General features: G+C 45.5%; 1 protein-coding gene across 6 annotated transcripts in view; it reads left to right on the forward strand.

Annotated features, from left to right (window-relative positions):
• The first annotated feature begins 98 nt into the window (after positions 1-98).
• FUBP3 (far upstream element binding protein 3) overlaps positions 99-20,732 on the forward strand; it is a 39,183-nt gene continuing 18,549 nt past the window's right edge. For 3 of the 6 annotated variants that reach the window (XM_039720014.1, XM_039720018.1, XM_039720019.1), the window contains exons 1-8: positions 99-233; positions 7,153-7,258; positions 13,399-13,449; positions 13,924-13,957; positions 15,544-15,593; positions 17,116-17,187; positions 17,891-17,948; positions 20,519-20,681. In XM_039720014.1, coding sequence (XP_039575948.1) covers positions 141-233; positions 7,153-7,258; positions 13,399-13,449; positions 13,924-13,957; positions 15,544-15,593; positions 17,116-17,187; positions 17,891-17,948; positions 20,519-20,681 — 627 coding nt within the window. In that variant the 5' untranslated portion in view covers positions 99-140. The remainder of the gene's footprint in view (positions 234-7,152; positions 7,259-13,398; positions 13,450-13,923; positions 13,958-15,543; positions 15,594-17,115; positions 17,188-17,890; positions 17,949-20,518; positions 20,682-20,732) is intronic. The other 3 variants (XM_039720015.1, XM_039720016.1, XM_039720017.1) reach the window with 3 other exon arrangements.

Raw genomic sequence — 20,732 nt, forward strand, 5'->3', positions numbered from 1 at the left:
CCCCCATCCCCACCCCACGGCTCCCGCGCGGCCCCGCCCCTCACCGCGCGCCCCCCGGCCCCGCCCCTGCGGGGCACTTCCGGCGGAAGCGGGGGGCTCCTTCCCTTTCCGGGCGCGGGCCCGGGCGGAGCGGCGGGGCCATGGCGGAGCTGGCGCAGGGGCAGAGCCAGAGCGCGGCGCCCGTGGGGATCAAGCCCGAGGGCTTCGTGGACGCTCTGCACCGGGCCCGGCAGGTGAGGCGCCGGCCGGCGGGCCGGGGGCGGGCGGGAGGAGGCGGCGGGGCGTCGCTAGGCCGCGGACGCCGGGGCCGTGCCCTGAGGGGCGGCGGGGCTCTGACAGCGGCGGCGGGGCAGCAGCGCTGCTGGCTGGACCTTCCCTACCTTCTGTGCCCCGGCCCCGGGCTGTGGCTGCGGGGAGCCGGGGCGGGTTTCACACCGGGGCAGGGCTCTGGGCTGGGGGTCTTTGAAGGGGAGGCTCGGGGGCTCTGTCACGGGGCCAGCTCCCTGGAAGGAGCCTGTCCCCAGGTGGGAGTCGCTCGTCTCCCAGGCAACCAGCGGCAGGAGGAGAGCGCTCAGTCCCAGGCCGTGCCAGGGGAGGTTTAGGTGGGACATTGTGGAATTCCTTCCCAGAAGGGTGATTGGACATCGGAATGGCTGCCCAGGGAGTGGTGGAGTCCCCGTCCCCGGGGGTGTTTGAGGGAACCCTGGATGTGGCCCTCGGTGTGTTTGACAAGGTGGTGATCAGCTCCATGGCCTCGGAGCTATTTTCCAGTTGATCCTATGAATACAGACCTTGGCCTTCCCTGCAGGGAGGGGGCACTGAGGTGCTGCCCTGAGGAACCCACAGCTAACACAGTGCTGGAATGGGAAGTTTCAGTGCAAGTGCCCAGACCTGCAGGAATCAGCACCCTTGCCTTCAGCCCAGGTGCTTGAGTGCTCCTTGGTTTGTGGAGAGAGGCTGCAGAACAAGGAGCTGCTGCTCACAGCTCGAGCTGTGGCTGTTCCTCCCATCCCCTGCTGCAGCTCTCTCTCAGGGTTTGTTTCATCCCTGCACTGGTGCTCAGTGGCTGCACGTGCAGGAGCTGCAGCACAGAGCCCAGAGTGCTCCAAGAGCCTGCCTGTGTTCTCTCCAGCTTTACAGGCCGGGGAGAAATCCCCTCCTGCTGCCCAGATTTGTCATTTCCCTGACAGGGACCCCAGGGCCTCTCAGGTGCCCTCTGCAGTGGAGCTGAGGCGCTGTCCCCTCACTCAGCTCAGCCGGGGTCAGTGCCAGGCAGTCCCTGTTCTGTGCAGTGCCCTGCCCAGGGTGCTGCTGCAGACCCACCCCCTGCCCCTCCCAGCACACAGGAGCTGCTCTGGGGCCAGGGATTGCCCTCAGCACAGGCTGGGGGTCAGAGCTGCTGCAGGGTGAGCCTGGCCTTGCTTCTTCCAGCCCCTGGGAAGGGCCCTGGCCTTGGGGTGTGATGGCTGAGCACCCAGACAGGGTTCTGTGCTTGATGCAGTTAAATGCAGAGGTGCTGCCTTTGTCTTGACCTGATTCTGTCTTACTGAAGGCCTCTCATTGCAAAAACCACCTTATTTAAATGTCTGATAATGCTACCACCTGTAAGCAGTTGAATAACCCATTTGTGTGAAAGAAAATAATTATTTGCTGTGGAAGTGCAGGTGGTTGAAATGATTTTGTGAGTGTTTCAAGTCCAGAGGAGGCCATGAAGTTGATCAGGGCTCTGGAGCACCTGCCCTGTGGAGCCAGACTGAGAGAGCTGGGGCTGCTCAGCTGCAGAAGAGAAGGTGGAATGGGGGCACCACAGCCCTTCTGGGATCTGGAGAGGGACTGGACTCTTCCCTCAGGAGCTGTAGTGACAGGACAGGGGAGAATGGGCTCAGACTGAAAGAGGGGATGTTCAGGTCAGATATTAGGAAAAGATTGTTCCCTGTGAGGGTGGGCAGGCCCTGGCACAGGGTGCCCAGAGCAGCAGTGGCTGCCCCATGGTCCCTGGCAGTGCCCAAGGCCAGGCTGGGCAGGGCTGGGAGCAGCCTGGGACAGTGGAAGGTGACCCTGAGGTGGAGCTGGATGAGCTCTGAGGTCCCTTCCACCCCAAACCCCTCTGTGTGCACCACTGGTGATCAATCACAGGATAAAGGGTGATGCCTCAGAGCACCCTGGGCTCAAACAGCACAAACTGCAGATGGATCTGAGCTGGAGCTGCCTCTCTGCTGTCTTCATGTTTGTAGGGGGGTCTGTGGAACCCCAACCCCTGCATGAGGGAGCTGGAATAACAAATAGTAACTAATTCTCTGCCCTGGCTCTGGTCACTTACTGGATTTTGTTGTTCCTAGGTTCATTGTGCTTGCTGCAATTACTCTGTACGTGCTGGGCTTCCATGAGCCTAAAACTGGAAGATTCCAGCAGCAACCTTCTGGCTGTCTCAGCCTGGAAACAAGTGTGTGGGGAAATGTGGGCTCTGCACGTGGTTGTGGGAGAGCAGTGTCCTACATTTTTGTGCAGTGAGTTGTTTGCTGCCTCTTGAATATGATTTTTTCCTGTTAATGTTTGTGGGATGAAAAGAACTGTTGGAGGGCTAAAACATTTCCTTCCCCTGTGGAAATACCTGATTTAATTGAGTTCTGTAGAGGCTGGGTAAGAGAGCAGGTGGTTTTCTCTTGCACAGAACTAGATTGTCACTAGTGACTTGCTGCCAAATGTCACTGAAAATGCCCTTCATTGCTCAGGTGATGGATGTTTGCCTCAGCACCCAAGCAATCTGTGATGGAACTTGCTGGCTGAGAATTGGGAAAGTGAAAAGGCAGCTACACCTGATGTTTCTCTGGAGGTGATGGCAGAGCTTCCACCAAGGCTGTTTGGTGTTGTATTTGTCTGAGCTGTACTGATCTGCTGCAGCTTTTGTTCTGGTTTTGGCCTTTTTGGAGTATTCCTTTTGCTCTAAGGGGATGAGGGAGCAGAGGAAAGAAATTCAGCCACAGTTTTTACTTTATGGGTTGGTCATGCCTGCCTTGATGTTTGAATCTTTCAAGGTTTTGTGTCACATGTAAGACCAGTAATCAAATTTACTAAATTCAGTTCTCATGAGAGCCCCAACATTACAATCAGGCTGTGCAGTACAGTGCTTGGTTCTGAATATCTAAGCAAGGACATAACTTCAGGACAAGGAAGACTTCCCTGAGTAAAGGGAAGTAGCTGCATTCCTCAGAGCCACTGGGATGTGAGATGATTATGGGAGTATAGAACAGAAACCTGGAATATATTTGAAAGAAATTACCTTGCATTGCTTTCAGCGTTTGTGCTGGACTTGCCTGGATTTTTGTGGACTCTGAAATATTTGGGATTTATGGATAACTACTTTTTCAAGGTAGTGCTGGGACATTGAATTGCTCTGTCCTGCATCTCCTGCACCATGTCTCAAGTGGGTTGGTGGCTCTTAGGTGGGGGCAGATCTGTCCAGCTGCTCCCAGGCAGGCTGTGGCATTTTGGGGTGGGGAGAGAAAGAGAGGATGTTTGCTCCCCTTTTGAATAGTGGGATCAAATAGTAAGCAGAGCTGCTTGTACTTTAGACTAAAATTAATTTCTCTCAGACTGTCCTTAAGTTTTGTTCTTATTGACCAAACAGTGGCTTGCTGGGGGTTCTGGGAATCTTGAGAGGAGAGGAGAGGAGAGGAGAGGAGAGGAGAGGAGAGGCTGAGGCTTGGTGAGCCTCTGATGTGCCATCCTGGCTAAAAAAATGGGGAATATCCTGAGACTGACTGAGAGTCAGCAGGTTGTGTTTGAAATCCCTCTTTGTATCAGGCCCTAACTTTAACTTCTGTGGTGATGAAGGGGTCTTGGAAAACTTTTCTTTACCCCCTTGTAGAGTCCTTTTTCAGGTCATCCTCAAATAGATTTAGGCTTTGCCAATTACTCTGGTATTTAGGAATACCACCTGTGGCATGAAGCTTAAATGGTTGTGGATGGTTTTACTGCTTTCTGCAGAGCTCTGGAGAAATGTCTGTCACCCCAACTCAGTGTTCTGCTGAGTGAATGGGAGGAGCAGCACAAGGACCAGAATAGTCTGAAGGGTCAGATGACAGGGCCTTTTTGGTGTTTTTTTTTATCCTGCTAATACCTAGAATTGGTGATTTTATCTCTTGCTGTTCTTTGCAGGGCACTATGGAGAGGTTTTTCCTAGAAGCTGGGCCTGTTCTCTTGAAAGCTGAATTCTGCAGATATTGGTGTTTGAGTGTGCCTAGAAAAGAAGCTTCATGTTTAGAAGTGGTTTTGTGTTACTCTGCATTTTGTATTCTCATTTTTCTGGCTGTTAAATGTATGGGAGAACAGAAGTGCAAAGTGTAAGAAAACTTGTATCTCACACAAATTTGTATATTAATTTGTTTTTCTTGGCTTTATCAGTGCAATTTGCAGCTGGGGCTTGTGTTGTCCTTTACAGTCTTTGTTGGAGAGCTTTATTTTGGGGAATTTAGGTGCAGAAACAGTGATGCTTTTTCCCCCAGTGTATTTCAGAGCTTGAAAAAATGGATGCATTGGGTTTAAGGGGAAGAAAAAAGGAGGAAAAAAACCTAAGGCTGACATAGAGCAGGACAAAAGCAGTGGCTAACAGCAATACATTACTCAAGGTCATTGAGGCAGATAAGGGCTAGGTCTGCTTGCTTTTGCCATGTCCTAATTTTTGTGCTTACTTCCCTGCTGAACCTGTCATAAAAACTGAGCCTCCTATTTCAAGTTGGGCATGAGATGTTGAGATGTGTTTTAGCTGCTACATGCACTCTGAAAGCTCAGCTCTTCATTTTGCAGGGTGCATTTTCCTGCTGTGCTGAGGTGGCACCGTTGTCTGCCTGTAATCCAGTGGCAGCTGGGAGGCTTTAGAGATAAGGGTACAAGTTTAAATAAAGGAGGGGGGGAAAGGAAAATATCCTAAAAGCTGATAATGTAAAAATTGCTTTAACACTCTTACTTTGCCCTTTGCTTGGAGGGTTCTGTGCCAGGGTGATCATTGTGTGCTCAGTGTGAGCAGGGGTTCACAGAGCTCCCCTGGGGTGGGAGTAGACAGCCTTGGTGCCAGCAGGCTGCTCCTGAACACCTTGGTGCTTCAGGCTGCCTTCCTTCCCTGAGCCAGCTTCTGCTATCCACAGACTGGTTTTTTCTTTTCCTGGAGTGTGTGCTGAGTGATTTCACCTCTAGAGGATCATCCATAACTTGTAAGTCATGGTAAATAACCAGAAAGGGTTCTTGAGTAGGGTGTTGAAATTAAATGTCCCCAAAATATGTCAGGGTGTGTTGTACCTGACACTGTTCCTTTTGGTCTATGTTGTAAGTTACCATATGAAAGCTGTCAATAGATTGCTGTAAAATATATTTTCAAATTTATGTTTCAACATTGAAGTAGTCAGAAAACATTTCTGCTCTTTGTATTTCATTGAAATCCTCTTCATCCCAAACATGAGGGGAAAGGGCAAAGGGCTGAATCCATGGATGCAGGACAACATTTAACAAAAGAATGGAGCATCACCTGCCCTCCCTCCTGGAGAGGACAAGGTGTGTTAATGCTTTCAGAACCAGCTTTCTGGGGACTCATTGGAGATGTTGATGTACAAAATGCTTGTCATGAAAGCTTCAGGATTTCAGCTGGTCCCAGAAGAGGATTTTATTCTCTAGCTCTGACATTTCTGACACAGCAAAGTTTCTGACTTTCCAAAAGGAGACAAGACAGAATGGACTATAAGGGGAAAATGGTCCAAACTTGGGGCGCTTTTCATGGAAGGCATTGAACAGAATGTTTCCTGTTCTCTTCTAAAAGCAGTACCCTCAATCTTTCAAGAGTATTTCAAACAGTTTTCCAGTACCCTGTGGTTCTGCATCTTGGGCAGTTGTTTGTTCCACTGCAGCAGAAGATAGTGTCAACAACCAGAGCTGCTGTAGATGTCTTTTTGTTGCAGTGAAATGCAAATTTTAGAAATCTGTATCTATACTGGTCATTTAAAACATCTCTGTGTAAAATGCTCTTTCATCTGCTCCTGTTCCTTATTCTCTGGTGAAATCCAGTTCTAATGGAGTGAGATCAGTCTCTTGGTAAAGATTTGATTGAATGATTTTATTTTTTCTGGAAAAGGCAGCAAGTGTTGTAGCATACAGTGTGCTTGGTATTTGCTCTGTAACTGCTTTGTTCTGCACTTGCTTATTACAGCAAAATACTTTATGTAGGCAAAGGGAGCTGTGAGACTGCAGTTTGCCTGTCCTGGGAGGGGGTAACTGGGGTGCAGCACCCAGGGAATGCACCTGGCTGTTTCTAGGGTGGGTTTCCACCAGTTAGCAGCTGGAAGAGCTTGTGTTGTCAGCACCCACCTGTACAACTGTCCCCCAAATGTCACCGGAGATGAGCTTAACTTTTCACTTGTATTAAGTGATGTTTAGTGTGTGTCTCAGTTTATTTGCTTACCTTAGTCCCTTACTGTGATACCTGCCTGTCTCCTCTTTCCTGTGAATAAACTCCTTGTATCCTGGCTCAGCAGGAATGGCAATTTCCCCTCTGCAAGGCTTGGAAGCAGAGGCACAGGCAGCATGAGTTGTGTTTGTGCTGTACTGACCACTGCAGGAAATGGAAACTACTTCTGGGCTGATAGTTTGCCCACTGGCTTATTCCTCACACAGTAAACAAGAGTGATCCAGTCTCTTTGACAGGTTGTTCCCAAACCTGTCCTTGTGCTGTGTGTTTCCTCTCTCTCCCTCTGCTCCCCCAGGGATGTGTGAGTGTGCATTTCTGTGTGTCTGGGCATGCATGCATGCAGGAGGAAGCACATGTCCTCCCACACAGCTCTGGAGGTGGCAGCTTCTCCAGGACAAAGCTGGTGGGTTAGTTTGAACCCTCCTCTTAGCTTGTCAGCTGTCCATTGAGCAAATAATCCTGAATATAGTGTTCCAGGGCTATTTGTGATCAGGAGGAGGAACTGAGCGAATATGATCTTAATTAAGCAAATATTAAAAGCAAGCAGAAAATTGTTTGCTTTACAAATGAAGCACCTTGTTGCAAATCCACCTATGTAGTAACTACCCTGAGAGAAGATTGGCCTGGGGTCAAAGCTTTGCTGGGAGAAACAGTGTTTAGTTGTGGTGGCTGATAATGATTTTATCCCCTTTTTATAGATTGCTGCTAAAATTGGAGATATTCCTCACTTGAATAATTCCACAACCCTTGTGGACCCGTCAGTCTACGGTTACGGAGTGCAGAAACGGCCCCTGGATGATGGAGGTAAGCTGCCTGTGATTAATCAGTCCTGTGGATGCAGCTCCTGAAATTCATCTGTGGAGGCAGCTGTCTGTTTTAAGGATGGAAAATGCAGATTTCTCTGTGTTTTTTTATACAAGATGCCCTGTGCTGTTTACTCTTGCCTAGATTGCACAGTGTTCTTAGGCACTAGTATTAATGTGAAGCAATTCTTTGTTAGTTCATGACCTTTGGGAATCAGCAAACAAACTGTGTCATTTAAAGCCTGGTCTGTGCTAGTTGAGGGAGGGAGGAGGGTTTGTTCATTGGGCCTGTTCTGGAGCCCACATACAGAGCACCAGGTGTACACAGTGCATGTTCCTCCCTGATGGCCCTTCTTTCCTGAGAGCAGGTAATGTGTGGGGACAGTGTTACACATGTTCCTTTCCATCTGTGGCAATAGTCACAGCCCAGGAGCTGAGGTGCTGTCAAGTTCTGGTTGCTTTGTACATGAATTCTAAGGAGAAAAGGGTATTTATGTGTGGTGATGCAAGTTGGAAGGAAACCTTCTGTATTAGCTTAGCTTTCTCCATTATTATTTGAGAATTCTGAACTCTCTGAAGAATTTAAAATTGGCCGTAGCCAAAGGATAATTTATTGCATGGACCATAACTGGTAACTGTCATAAGTCAATATTGTATGAATTGTTACAATTTTAAAATAAGCTACTAGTTTCTTATCTTCTTTAGAACAAGAGTTCTAACATAAAATGTTAAAACAAGAGTTTTTTAGGTTTTATAAATCTAATGATATGCATTGTTACAAGTGTTTAAACTGTATTATCTGCTGCTGTATAGATGCAAAGAGCTCACCTTTTCTTGTGAAGAAATAAAAACCATGGCTATGTCTTCCTTTTTGCTATTTCCTCTGGTATTTTTCCTGACACTCATAGCCTGCAGGGTGATTGTCTCCCCCATGAACATGTTCAGGAGTACTGAGGAGATAAGCCAAGCTGCTGCCTAGCACTTCATTTTGAAAAGAATTTTTTTTCTGTCTGATACAAAGGCTGAAAATAGCTGCACGTCTGCTCCTCAGTCTGAAAAAACATGCTGGTGCATGGGGAGAAGTTTCTTTCATGTGGAGCCTCTGGCTTGCTAACATTACTGTTTTCTGAACACATGCCACCACCCACTTCTGTTCTCTGCTCTTGGCTCTATTTGAGCAACAGGTTGCTGCTGCTCCTTTGGTTTGGGGTTTCAGGAGAGAATGGATTTATCTGGGTGAGCCCCCACTTTGTGTCTTGGACTGGAGCATCCTTTTGTTGAGAAGCCAGAGGTCTGGCATTGCTGGAGTGTGCTGGCTCTGCAGGGGAAGGTGCTGGGGAATGCTGAACAGCTCTGAGCTTTGGGACGTGGCTGTGTGTGACAAGGAGTAAAAATAGCCTCTGGGAAGCAGTCATTCACAACATTTGCCCTGCCTGTGTTTCTCATTGATTCATCAGGCTGAACTGGAGATCTGACCTCGTGACAAAATGGGTTTTAGGAATTTGTACCACGTGAATTGGTCGTAGTGCTGCAGTGACAGGTTGGACTTTGTGCTTAAACTTGTACTGACGAGCCCTAGAACTTGGTGAGCCTTGTTTGTGTTGACACAGACCCTGTCAGCACAGTAGCAGTCTGGGCTACAAAAGTGCCTTGCTGCTGGTTCTTCTTTCATTGCTGTGCAGGTAACTCCATGGAGTGGGTGTTGTTCCTGGGAGAGCCTCCCAGCGTGGCTGTTCCTGACTCCTGCATCAGCAGTTGTTCTGCTCACCCTGTCCTCGCCACTGGACCTTGTCTGTCATTGTTTTTAAAGTAATTTAAAGTAAAAATTTTAAAGTAGAGTTAATTTTTTTAAGTAGCTCCAATGCTATGTTTGCCCTTGGGTTGTTCATACACATCTGTATATAACTTTGTGCAACTCCCCTCTCAAAAATCTGGTCTGTGAGGTTTCTTAAGGAGAAGAGAAAGGACAGAAGTAATATTTTAAAGGGCTGGAATTTGACAAAGAAGCAGGAATTGTCAGGGTAGGGATAAGGGCTGTAGCACTTCTTTCAGCTTGGGTCATGTTGGGTTTTGTTCCTAATGGTATTAATAAGTCCTGTGCTGAGATGCAGCTGTGTGATGAGTTCCCCCCACATGTGGAATCCTCCTGTGCTGTTCTTTACCTGCAGCCTGGCAAAGCAGCTCCTGAAGCTCTGTGTGCTTCTTGCTCTGTATCTCTTTGTGTGTGATCCATATCTTGGTCTTGGGCTACCTGCACTTGCTGCCGTGTAATTAAATGTCTATAATGCAGCTTCAGCTTTAAACTTCTGGAAGATGAAAGTTGCTGTTAATAGTACACTTAAATTAGGAAACACTTCCTGTTTGGATGATTTTTTAGTTCTCTGTTAGCTGCAAACAAGGGGTGTTGGAATTTCATGCTCACACTTCTCCATTTTCTGCTTGTTTGTGAAGCACAGTTTGGAGATGTTGTTGTCAAGAAGTGATTTATGTTGTTACACATGCTCTACAAATGTTGTAGTGCATTTTATAGTGGATTTGGATACATTCTACTGCTCTGGATGGGTTGGAAACAAATCTGGAGGGAAATTTCCCTGTATACTGCATGTTCACAGCTGGGTGCAGGTCTCACTGTTTCCTTATCCCCATGCAGCTCTTGGGAAATTATCACTGTTCCCAATACTGCTGAAAAAATTGTCTCCAGAGGAAGGGCTTAAGGTGACAGGAGAACTGTCTGATTTTCAGGACAATCTAATTCTTCCCATCTGTTTTTGTAAACAGCTGTGGCTGCCTGATGCCAGCTGAGGAAGTGGTCTTGAGACAGGTGTCAGTGCATTGATCAAAACAAATTCATCTGCTTTTCAAGCATTTCCAGGAAAAACAGATTTATCATAGAGTCAGAAACCAGGATGTGTGAGTGCTTTTTGCACTTCCTTAACATTACCCTCATCTGACTGAGGACAGCAGGATCAGCATGGGAAACCTGGCTCACTGGTGTTAGATGGAGCTTGAGACTGATTATTTCTCTTTTCCCTGGCTTCTTTTTTTTCCCCTTTCTGGAAACAACTTGAAAGTAATCCTGCAGACAGCTGTAGTGCAGGGAAGAGATCAGGTTTATTTGTACTGCTCCTGGGAAGTCCCAGCTGGCATTTCTGTGGCACTTGCAGGGGTTAATGTTTCTGAGTGAAGGGGAGCACCAGGGACAGGTGAGTGAGCTTTAGTGAGACCTGGTGGCATCTTGCCTGTGGCTGCTGCTGAGGACAGACCCCAGCCCACCTGCTAAGGGCCAACTGCTGCCCCTGGCCTCTATTCTAATGAAAAGGTCCCTCTAATTATCAGCACAGATTAATAAGTTTGTTTAATCCTGAATAACCTTTAAAGAAGCAACCTCCTTTTGTTCAAAGGAAGCAGGGATCTAGTCTGCTGCAAAGAGACTGATGGACAGAACATTTCCCTTTGTTTGCCTGCTTTGGGCTGCTTTAGAGGAGTGTCCTGTGAGATCCATAGGATTAAGCAGCAGCATTACAGCTGAAGGCTGGGGCACCCTTTGAGTCTGGGAAAACAAAGGTGAGAGACCTTGGAGAAGCCTCACAACCCCCTCTCTCCACTCCTCTCTCCTCCCAAAGCTCCTGGTACATCCAGATCTGAAGATGTGCTGTTCTGGTGTAATAAAATTTGATTGTAGTAGAACCAAGGGCTCAAACATGACATGATCCTGCTGTACAGAGTACTTTATTCTTTCCCTCCAATGTGTTTTCAATGAAAATAGTGATGGGCAGGAGGGAATTCTATCCCTGTCAGTACTGATGCTCTGACACATCTGTAGCAGCAGTAGGACCAGGGGAAAAGTCCAGATCTCTTGGCAAAAGATTTCATTTAATGCACAAAATGCCATTGTTCTTCAAAATTTTGATTTTACAGATGGCCACTTATTTAAATAAGGTCGTTCAAGGGGGAGAAAAAAACACCAAAGATTTGCAGTGAAGTCACACACAAAATTATTAGGGTTTGACTATTGAATTCAAGAGAAACCTATCAATATTTAGTGATGGAGAATTAGGATAACAATCTTTGTAGCTTTCTAAAATTTATGATGATCCCATTTTGGCTGTAAAATATGAAAAGCAGTCCTGTTCCACTGCTCTCAAGGAGATGTGTTGCTCTGATTTTATTCCAGCCATGAAGATATTCCTGAAGAGATTGTATATTCCCATCATGCACATTAATTTAGTGGGAGGCACTGCTCTGTTTCATGGGGTGGAAGAAAAATCCGCATTTGTTTTGAGTGTCTGTTAGGTAGAATTCAGTTAAGGTGAAGCGTAAAGCAGAATGAAGAGTTATCAACCAGCAGGTGCCATTAATAGGAAATTGTGCTGATTTTATTCAGTATTTTTCCTTATTTGCAGTAAAATGACTGCAGTTACAGTTAAATTGTACTGAATAGATGTAAAAGGGGGAAATATGTATGTGGCTTGTCAGAGTTCAGCCCCCGCCTTGGTGTGAAGGGAGGCAGTGGAATGGTGCATCAGCTTTCAGTGTTTGGCTGCCCCAGCCCTGCCTCTCTATTAGTCCCTGTTTTTCAGAGAAAAATGGACATGTTGGAGAAGGAATGGACCTTTAGGTTGTTGGAACTGGGAGCCACATCATTTTTTCCCCCTCAAAACAGAGAGAAATCGTAAATTACTTGAAATAAATAATTTCTGCTTCTCTCCATTTGCCTTCAGTCTCAGCTTTTTGAGAAGTTATCTGTGAGCTGTGGAAGGAATGGTCTCTCACATAAGTTACTGTGGCATAATTTTTCCATATTAATTTGTACAGTAAACATGCTTTAAGGCTGATACCTCCCTGTGGGGGTGAATGGCTTACTCTTGTTTGGATTCTGCAACTCAGAATGGGTTGGAGAGACATTGCTACCTGCATCTAAAGCATTCATTCCCTGACTGATTTAACTTCCTGTGCTGGTACAGGTTTCCCCTCAGAATCTGACTTTCTCAAGTGTAGGATTGTGTTACAAAATGAAGGCTCTTCCCCTCCTTGCATGAACTTGGGGACTTGATTATAGGATGTGTATCTGTCTCATAATTTGTGGGCAGTGGCTGCAGCAGAACAGATTGCTAAGAGAGCAGTTCTGGTGAATTGAAATGCGAAGTGGAGATTTAAATACAGCCTTTGCAGAGTTAAAACCACTCTTTCTGGCATCTTGATAATGAGTGGCCTTGGCTGTGGCAACCCCACACCGCACCAATACCACCAGAACTACTGCGTGGAGTTGAAATATTCTGAGTTTGGTTGTATTTACTCAGCTTTGTGGTAGAAGCTTATCAGCCAGAGCAAACATTCCCCATTACATCACCCACCTTTTTCAACTGCAATATTCACAATTATCAAATTAGAGCTTTTCATATTCAGGGTGAGAATATGCAAAGAGAAATCTAAGGGAGTCAATTAACACAGCAGTTGTCTTATCGCTGAGCTGGAGAGAGTAATAAAATAGAAACATTGCCAATATTTTGGTCCTGAACTATCCTGGAGGTATTGACACACAGCAGAAATACACTATTGACTCTCTTTGTCTATTTTCTTTGAGTAAAGTGTTTGGTCACAAACTTGATGCATTTTTCTACCAGATTTAGAGAGCGTGGGATGCATCCACTTTCTATCCCTGCCAGCTGATTGCCAATTTATTTCAGGTCAAAGAATGTGCAGCTTGCTGCAAGGTAGTTTGAAACAGCATCTTTATTATCACAGCTCACATGTTGGCCAGTTTCATTTGTTTTGTTCCGTGCCCTCCAGGCATGCAATATAATCTTTCAACTGGTTGTTAGCACCAAATGGTCTGGGGTTTAGCTGGTTTGCTGCAGGCAAAGTCCAGTAGGAAGCCCAGCAGGGCTCGTGTTCCTACTTTGCATGAGTTGGTCTAATGATATTTTCCCCATTAACATTTGGAAGAAAGATCTAATCTGTTGGGGCTGGGGGGAGAAGTCTGTCTCAGCATTGTCAGTAGGGAGATAATTGCTAATCATAGATGGACCACCAGCTAGCATGGCAGAAATGCCTGGAATGTGTTGAAGAACATGTGTTTTGTTGGGTTGGAGCAGTGTTGGGGTGCCACGAGGTTACTTAACAGCCCTATTCCTTTAACAGGTCTCCGTGTAAGTGGGCTCCATGGAGCACAGATCAGAGACACAGAGAGAAGTATGTGCCAGCCGTGTCAGTGCTTGGACTGAGGGAATCTCTGAGGCTGCTTGGCTTTTATTCTCGTTTATTAATGCACACTGGTCTCCTTCAGATTTCTCTCCCTCCTCCTCCCTCCCCCCCTTTTCCCTTTTTTTACTACTTTGGGCTTAATTTGGGAAGGGGGGAGGTTAGTTGCAGGGATTTGGATTTGGGCAGGCAGGATTTTCTCCCATGACTCTCAGCATGGGGAGACACGGATCAATTCCCTATCCTGTGTTCAGCTGGACACTGGGCTGTGCTGTGTGTTGATCAAGAAATCCCCTCCTGTTTTGTACCACATAACGCATTCATTTCAGCCACTGAACCTAAATTACTGTTTTGCTTTTCTTTCTTTTTTGATGAAACGGTAAGAACTCTTTTTCTATAGGGATGAAGTTAGTTTATCCGTGCTAATGCTTTGATTTTTTTCCCTTTTTTCTCTCTCTGCCACAGTAGGTAACCAGTTAGGGGCCCTGGTACATCAAAGGTAAGCAGTGGGTTATGTTTTATTATTTATTGATCAATTCTAATTGTTTATTGATCCACCATCTGTAGTAGTGTTAGAAAGTCAGAGGTTGAGAATGTGGAAAAACTGTCAGCTTGGGTTTTCTACAGCCTGGGTTGTTTGTTCTGATGAAAAAAGAGGAGTTGATGTGAAACTTGGATTTGGTCTCTGCAAATCTGCAGGACTGAAAAAAATAAATTCTCTCTCCTTTCCCTTCCCCTGCCCTGGCAGGAGCAAGACAGAAAAAGTGAAAAAAGATCTGGCATTTTGGTGAAAGGTGGAAGTAGCAAACAGACACATGTTACTGTTGTAGTTGTTATTATTTAGTTTTGTTAGTGTAATATGACCTGGGATGACTCCTTTGTCAAAGATGGTTTGGGAAGACTGAAGCAAGCAGGAGTTGTCATCCCGCATGTCTCAGCATCCAATAAAAATGTAAAATACTCAGTTTTTCTCAAATCCTGCTCTTGAGGAGTTTTCTGTGTTTTGAAGGGAAGAACATTTCTAAAGCTGGATTAGCCTGAAGGTGAATAGTAGTGCATTTCCATCCTAACCAGCTGTTTGGGGCCTCAGCAGAAGGGACAAACAATGTGCATGATGCTGTAGAACCTTAAATTTTTAATGATTAAGGCTAATGTCCTACTAGAGCATCCTAGAAAGGGGTGGGCAGTGTTAATACTTTATCTGCAACTTAGTTAATCAAGTCTAGTGTGTATTTTACACCTTTCCTAACTGATCTAAAGCAAAAAAATGGGAATGTTTTAGTATACCTCCTTACAAAACCTGCATTGAACTTACTGTGCAGGTGTTTTATTGCTTTTGAGATTGCTGAGCAAATTGTATATAATGCATATTTGCAAATTCCACGTTCATGGTGTATTGTGTTTTCTACAAGACAGAAAAAGCTAAACAAAAAAACCCAATCCAAGTTAATTCCTTTCTACTTGACTATGGTCAGGTCTTAGGAAACTGCTCTGAGTGATTTGTTTTGAAGCAGACACATTGAAAATGTCCAAAGAGCAATAGGTGTGGAAGTCTTGAGATAATAAGAATTCTGAGGATAATTGAAGGTGATCTTTATTAATTCCAAGGAAAAGAATTATAAGGACAAGCAAGTGAAAAAGAGTCCCAAAACAGCAAACCTGTGAATATTAGGAGGGGGATTTCATGTCAGGACTGGCTTTGGTTGGTTTCCTGAGAAGAAAAATCATCCAGAAGCACCGGGCAGACCCTGCTGCTGGGAAGGTCCAGGCTCAGTGATAAGGAAACTTTGTGCTGTTTTTGTTAAATCTGTCTGGAGCAAAAATGACAGAAAGAGCTTCCTCCATCAGCTCCATTCAAGATACCAGAGATAAACTGGAAATGGATCCAGCATAGGAGGAATTGTGTGACCCTGAGAGGTCCCTTCCAGAGCAAATGATTTTGACAGTGATGTGCTTTTACCTGTGTGTGCAGAACCCCTGTGCTGAGCCCAGGCTCTATGGCAGGGCTGTAGTTTCTTCCAAATTGTTCTTTGTAATGACTTTGGGGTTTTCTTCCTTTTTTTTTTTTTTTTTTTTTTTTTTTAGGGCTGTAATAACAGAAGAGTTCAAAGTGCCTGATAAAATGGTTGGATTTAGTAAGTACCTTGGATGCTTTTGATGCTTCTTGATGTGTTTCCTGTGCAGGAATGCTGTTGATTCTGACACAAGTTTTTTGCTTATTATCCTTGTTTAATGCTGTCTCCATGGGGAACAAAGGATCTGTGTTTAAAATCCAAATGCAAACTTCATGGAAAAGCTTGGTGTCCCAGTAATAGGAACAAGAATGTTTGGTACAAGTTACTGGGCATTTTAGTGATTTTCTCTTTTAAATTCCCATTAGCACAGTACATAAACAAGTCAAAAGTGAATTTATTTCCCTTCATTGCAACATTTTACTTTAAGTATGCAAAACTGTGAGAGTTGAGGAAGGAAAACAACATTTAAATGTTAAAATATGAGTTGACTAAAGGCAAGTAAAACAGAATTTTGAATTCCTCACACATTTGCTGCAGGGAAACAACCAGACCAGAGTTTTTCCTAGATTTGCATTCCTGATGCTGTTCTCTTTCAAGCTTGATCCTAATTTCTCTCTTGCTCTTAATGATCATTACTCTGGCTTTCAATGGCACCTCCTGCTGATGTGTTACTGCAGTGATTGCACAGACTCTTCCACTGCTGGCTCTCTGTGCATCCCTTCCAATTTGATATATGGAGAGTAAAGAGGAAAATAACAGGCCGTGCTAATTACCCCATAGTGTGCCAAGTTTTGTCCCCACTCTAAAGACACTGTAAGACTGTAACTCAAATTCCTGCAGAGGAAAGGCTCCCTCCTCTCCTGCCAGACCTCTTCATTTGCCACTCCTGGTGCTACACATGGAGGATGTTGGCCCTGGGAGAGGGGAGCTTACGTATCATCTCTGTGTCTCACCCTGGTTCAGGAGTGATGGATTTGGGGGATGCAGCCCCACAGCTGAGATGCTTCTTTGGGAGCATCCTGAGCCAGGAATCCCTGGTTGACTCGACAGCTTTGCTGTTTTTGCAGTCTGGGAAGGGTAGGAAGGGTGATTGGCACAGTCTGTGCTCTGGGTGTCTTGTTGTGAAACAGCAATTTAACTCTGAGAGTTAAGGGAGAGGGATATTTGTGTTCCCTGGAGGTTGATAGAGCATTTCAGGATGTGGTTCTGTCTGAGTGCAGACAGCCAAATAGCCTGTCCATTCAAAAATGGCAGTAAAATAGGAATTATAAAGAAACAAGTCTTTGCCTTTTTTAGTACCCCAAATAGCTGGCTTATTGGTTCAGGCAGAAGAACAAGATGTACTTAAATTACTCTCCCAGCATCATCCAGACTAGTGCCTTATTTCTTTCATGCTTATTTCTTTCCATTCCTGTGCAAGACAGGCTTTTTTTTGTTTTGTTTTTCCAAGCAAATAGAATAACCTTCAGCAGTATTTTAATGCTTTTATGCTACGATAAATTTGGTCATGCTGTGGATGCCTCTTCTGCAGTCCTGGAGTGAAACTGTTCCTTTATAGAAAGCTGCAGTGGAGTAAAAGGGGGAAGGTGCTCTGCAGTTTCCAGGAAAAAGTTTGTTCTGATGCTTGTTGAACTCATTGCAGTAATCGGCAGGGGAGGAGAGCAGATCTCACGGATCCAGATAGAGTCTGGCTGCAAAATTCAGATTGCTCCAGGTAAGCCCTCTTTGTGTGCTGGGTGAACAGGTTTTAATGTCAGAGGTGTTGTGTCCATTAGATCAGGCACTTTCCATGCTCAGGGTGTGCTGTCACCATTGACATGGATACACACAGCCATGGGAGGGATGTGGTGGGACCCACCTCCCAACCAGGGTAGAAAACAGGTTGGTCAGGTGGTTTGGAGAGTGGAACAATGAGGGAGCTGGCTTTAACCAGGAGATGGTTGCAGAGCAGATGAACAATCCATGCTGTGCTTAGAAGCTGAAGCTGTTGAGTTTCCTCACTTTGCTCAGCTCTGTGGTTTGCCTCTGACTGGTCTGGTCAGCTCCAGCTCCTGGCAGAGGACATTTCAGCAGGGTTGGCAGCAGCTTTCCATACAGCTTGCTTTGCATCATAAAAATGAGACCATTCATCCAAATGGGATCATTTGGTGCCAGTTTGCTTTGGGGAAGACTGTGCTGCAGTGCTGTACAGGGAACTGCTGAGTTTTTACCCCTCCCTTTAACTGGTGGGGAAGGCTTTAAAAGAATGCAGACATCCAGTAAATCATTTAAAATATGTTGATCCTGGATGTCTCTGAATTCTTTAGCATGCTGTGTGTGCAGGTGGGTGGTGCTTCCATTGGTGCTTCATGGTCACTGAAATAGCTGCCACATTTTTAATTCCATGTATCAAAGTTTTCTCCTTGTTTCCTTTGCAGACAGTGGTGGGATGCCCGAGAGGCCCTGTGTACTCACTGGGACACCAGAGAGCATTGAGTGAGTTCTGATTTCATTTCTCTCCTTTTTCCTTCTTTCTCTTCTCCCTAATGCTGTGCTCTGTCAGTGGTGCTACTTGGTTATTAGCCACACCAGCAAATGTTGGCCTAGAGAAACTTGAGGGTCTCTGGAGCATAGAACCTCTTGGTCTGATGCTTTAAACTGTGCACCTCAAAGGCTTTTTTTCCACTTGCAGTTTGACTCCTCTGCAGAAATTTCCTTGGAATTCCCCTCCTCAGGGTGAGGTTGCTCTTAGGGCACCTAGGATGCAGTTTAGTAACTGCAGCTTTCCAGGATACTGAGCTAAGCTCTTGAAGGGCACTTCTCTTCTCCCCTTCGCTTCCCTACTCCTATTGAGATGAGCATCCTTCCAGCTGAAGAAGGGCTGCATGAGGCCTCCAAAGCCTGTGGGTGCCACTCCAGGATACCCTGGAGGTGTTGGTGATGTTGCAGAGCAGCATGAGGCCCACTGGGTGCTTGTCTCTGCATTGCTGCCAACAAGAAGCAAAGGACTGAACCCAAGTCTTGATTCTGCTCCTTGCATGGTAGAGACACGTGGCCAGCCAGCAGGGATTTCTATCTTTAGACCTATAGAAACTTTAGGGACAGTGTTTCCTCCCTCCCCCTTCCCAGGAGCTGAGTTTGAGACTCTCACAAACCAGTTGAGGACCTCCTGCTGGAACTGGATCCAGGATCCTCAGGCTTACAGGAACACACTTAACATATGGAGCTGCTCTTTCTCTCCCCAGCCTTTGGGTAGGTGGGTTTTTTAAAATCCATCTGGAAATCTTTGAGTTGCGTTTGAAAATACATTGGTGCAAAGATTGTCTCTCTAAAGAGAAGACACTCATCATTCTTCCATTCCTAAAGAGATCTAAGGGTACTTAAATCTCCTTTTCTACCATAATAATACTGCAAGCAGTGAGCCCGAGCAAATATAATTGGCAAACTCATATTATAGGGCAGGCAGTGTATTCTTGGTGATATTGAGGTGGTTTTCCCCCTTTAGCAAAGGATATTTAAGAACAAGAGCAAAATAGTAAAAAGCTGGGATGCTTCCTGAGATGCAGTTGTGGGAAAATGGGGGAGAAGTGCAGTTAAGACTTTGTGGTTCTGAAATAAGCAGTTAAATGCACTGATGTCCAAGGCTGTCTTTAAGTAAAATATGAGTAAATCTTAAAAGTGAGACTATTAAATTTATGAAGCAGAACATGGACATGGAATTAAGTGAAATTCAGTTTACTTTTGTAGTAAAATTCTTGACAAATTGGTTGTTTGAACTGTTTTTTTCAGGCTACTTATAGAAAAAGAAAATTAAGTAAAGAAACCATTCTAAGTGTCAGACTTCTTCGAGAAGGGTTTGTGAGGAATGTTTTCATTAGTTGTAGCAAAGTAATAGGGTTAATTTCCAGGTGAGCCCTTCTCATCTGAAATATGTTGTGTATTAACTGTTGTGGTCTCTATATTGTCACTAAAAGAACTTTGCACAAGATATGAAGGCAGATGAATAAAATGTCCCAGGCCTTTTCCAGAACATTTGAAGCAGGCTTCCAGAAATTCCACCTTTTCCCTTTTGTTGTGAGAAAGTCAGGGGCAAGCAGTGCTCTGCTCTGAGTGCAGCCTCAGTGCACCACCCCCTGAGCTGCCTTGGGAGAATGTCTGCTTGAAGGGACGAGTTTGTACTGGTTCTTCAAATCTCCAGAGAAGTCAGTCATCCTTAGGGTGCCTGATATGGCTTGGTGTGAAGTGGAGAGAGGGGAAGATGCTGCATTATTCTGTACAGGGAAGCAGTGAATTTCTTCTGCTTTCAGAAGGGTTGTGGGACAAGGGCAGGAATGGGATGTGCTGGTATAGGAGTCTTCAAGATGAAGGGAAACCCTGTCAGTTACCTCTGACATGCTAAAGATTTTAGAGAAGGGATCTTTAATCTCCCAAATGCTTCTTTGTGTGTCTCTTCTCACCAGGAGTAGAAGAACCCAGTCTTTCACTGGTGGCTGCTGCAGTATCCCTGCCTTGCTTCGTGGTGTAGCTTCAGCACCTACTGCTTGGAGCAGAGGCTGTGTTAGGACAGTGTTCTGGTGCTGCTGGTAAGAGCAGGTAGAGAAGAGCAAAGCAGTTGCCTGTGACTGATCAGAGAATGGTTAATCCATGGGCTGTGTTAGTATCAGAGCAGTGTGTGTCTTTTTGTCTTGACTGAGGAGACCAGACCTTGAGTTTTATTATTGTATATGTGTTAGAAAAGTTAAAACCCAGAGCATCTTCATTTGAAGTAAGCATCCCAAATGCTGTAGTTCAACTGTTGTCCTTAACTTCCTAAGAGGTCAGAGCATGCTGCTGCTCTTCCTTTTCTCTTCCCCTTCAAAAATCAAACTGCTTATAAATAATCATGATAGGGGAAAATAGACATCAAAGAGTTTAAAAAAAAAAGGGCAAACATTGTGCTGACTATGGTTTCCTCCATCTTTCCACTTCTCCTCTCCCCGACCGCTCTCCATTCCGATGGTTCCTGGTCTCTTGGTCACGTGGAGCAATGTTGTCTAATGGTTGTTTCCCTCGATTCTTTTCCAAAGACAAGCAAAACGGCTTCTGGGGCAGATTGTAGATCGCTGTCGGAACGGACCTGGTTTTCACAACGATGTTGATGGCAACAGTACCATTCAGGAGATTTTGATCCCGGCATCCAAAGTGGGTCTAGTCATCGGCAAAGGAGGTGAAACAATAAAACAGTTGCAGGTGCGCAAGATGCATTTCCTTTAGGGCTCTCTTCCCTACTGCAGCTTCTCT

The sequence above is a fragment of the Passer montanus genome, unplaced genomic scaffold, assembly GCF_014805655.1.
Source record: "Passer montanus isolate IOZ18808 unplaced genomic scaffold, ASM1480565v1 scaffold43, whole genome shotgun sequence".
NCBI lineage: Eukaryota > Metazoa > Chordata > Aves > Passeriformes > Passeridae > Passer > Passer montanus.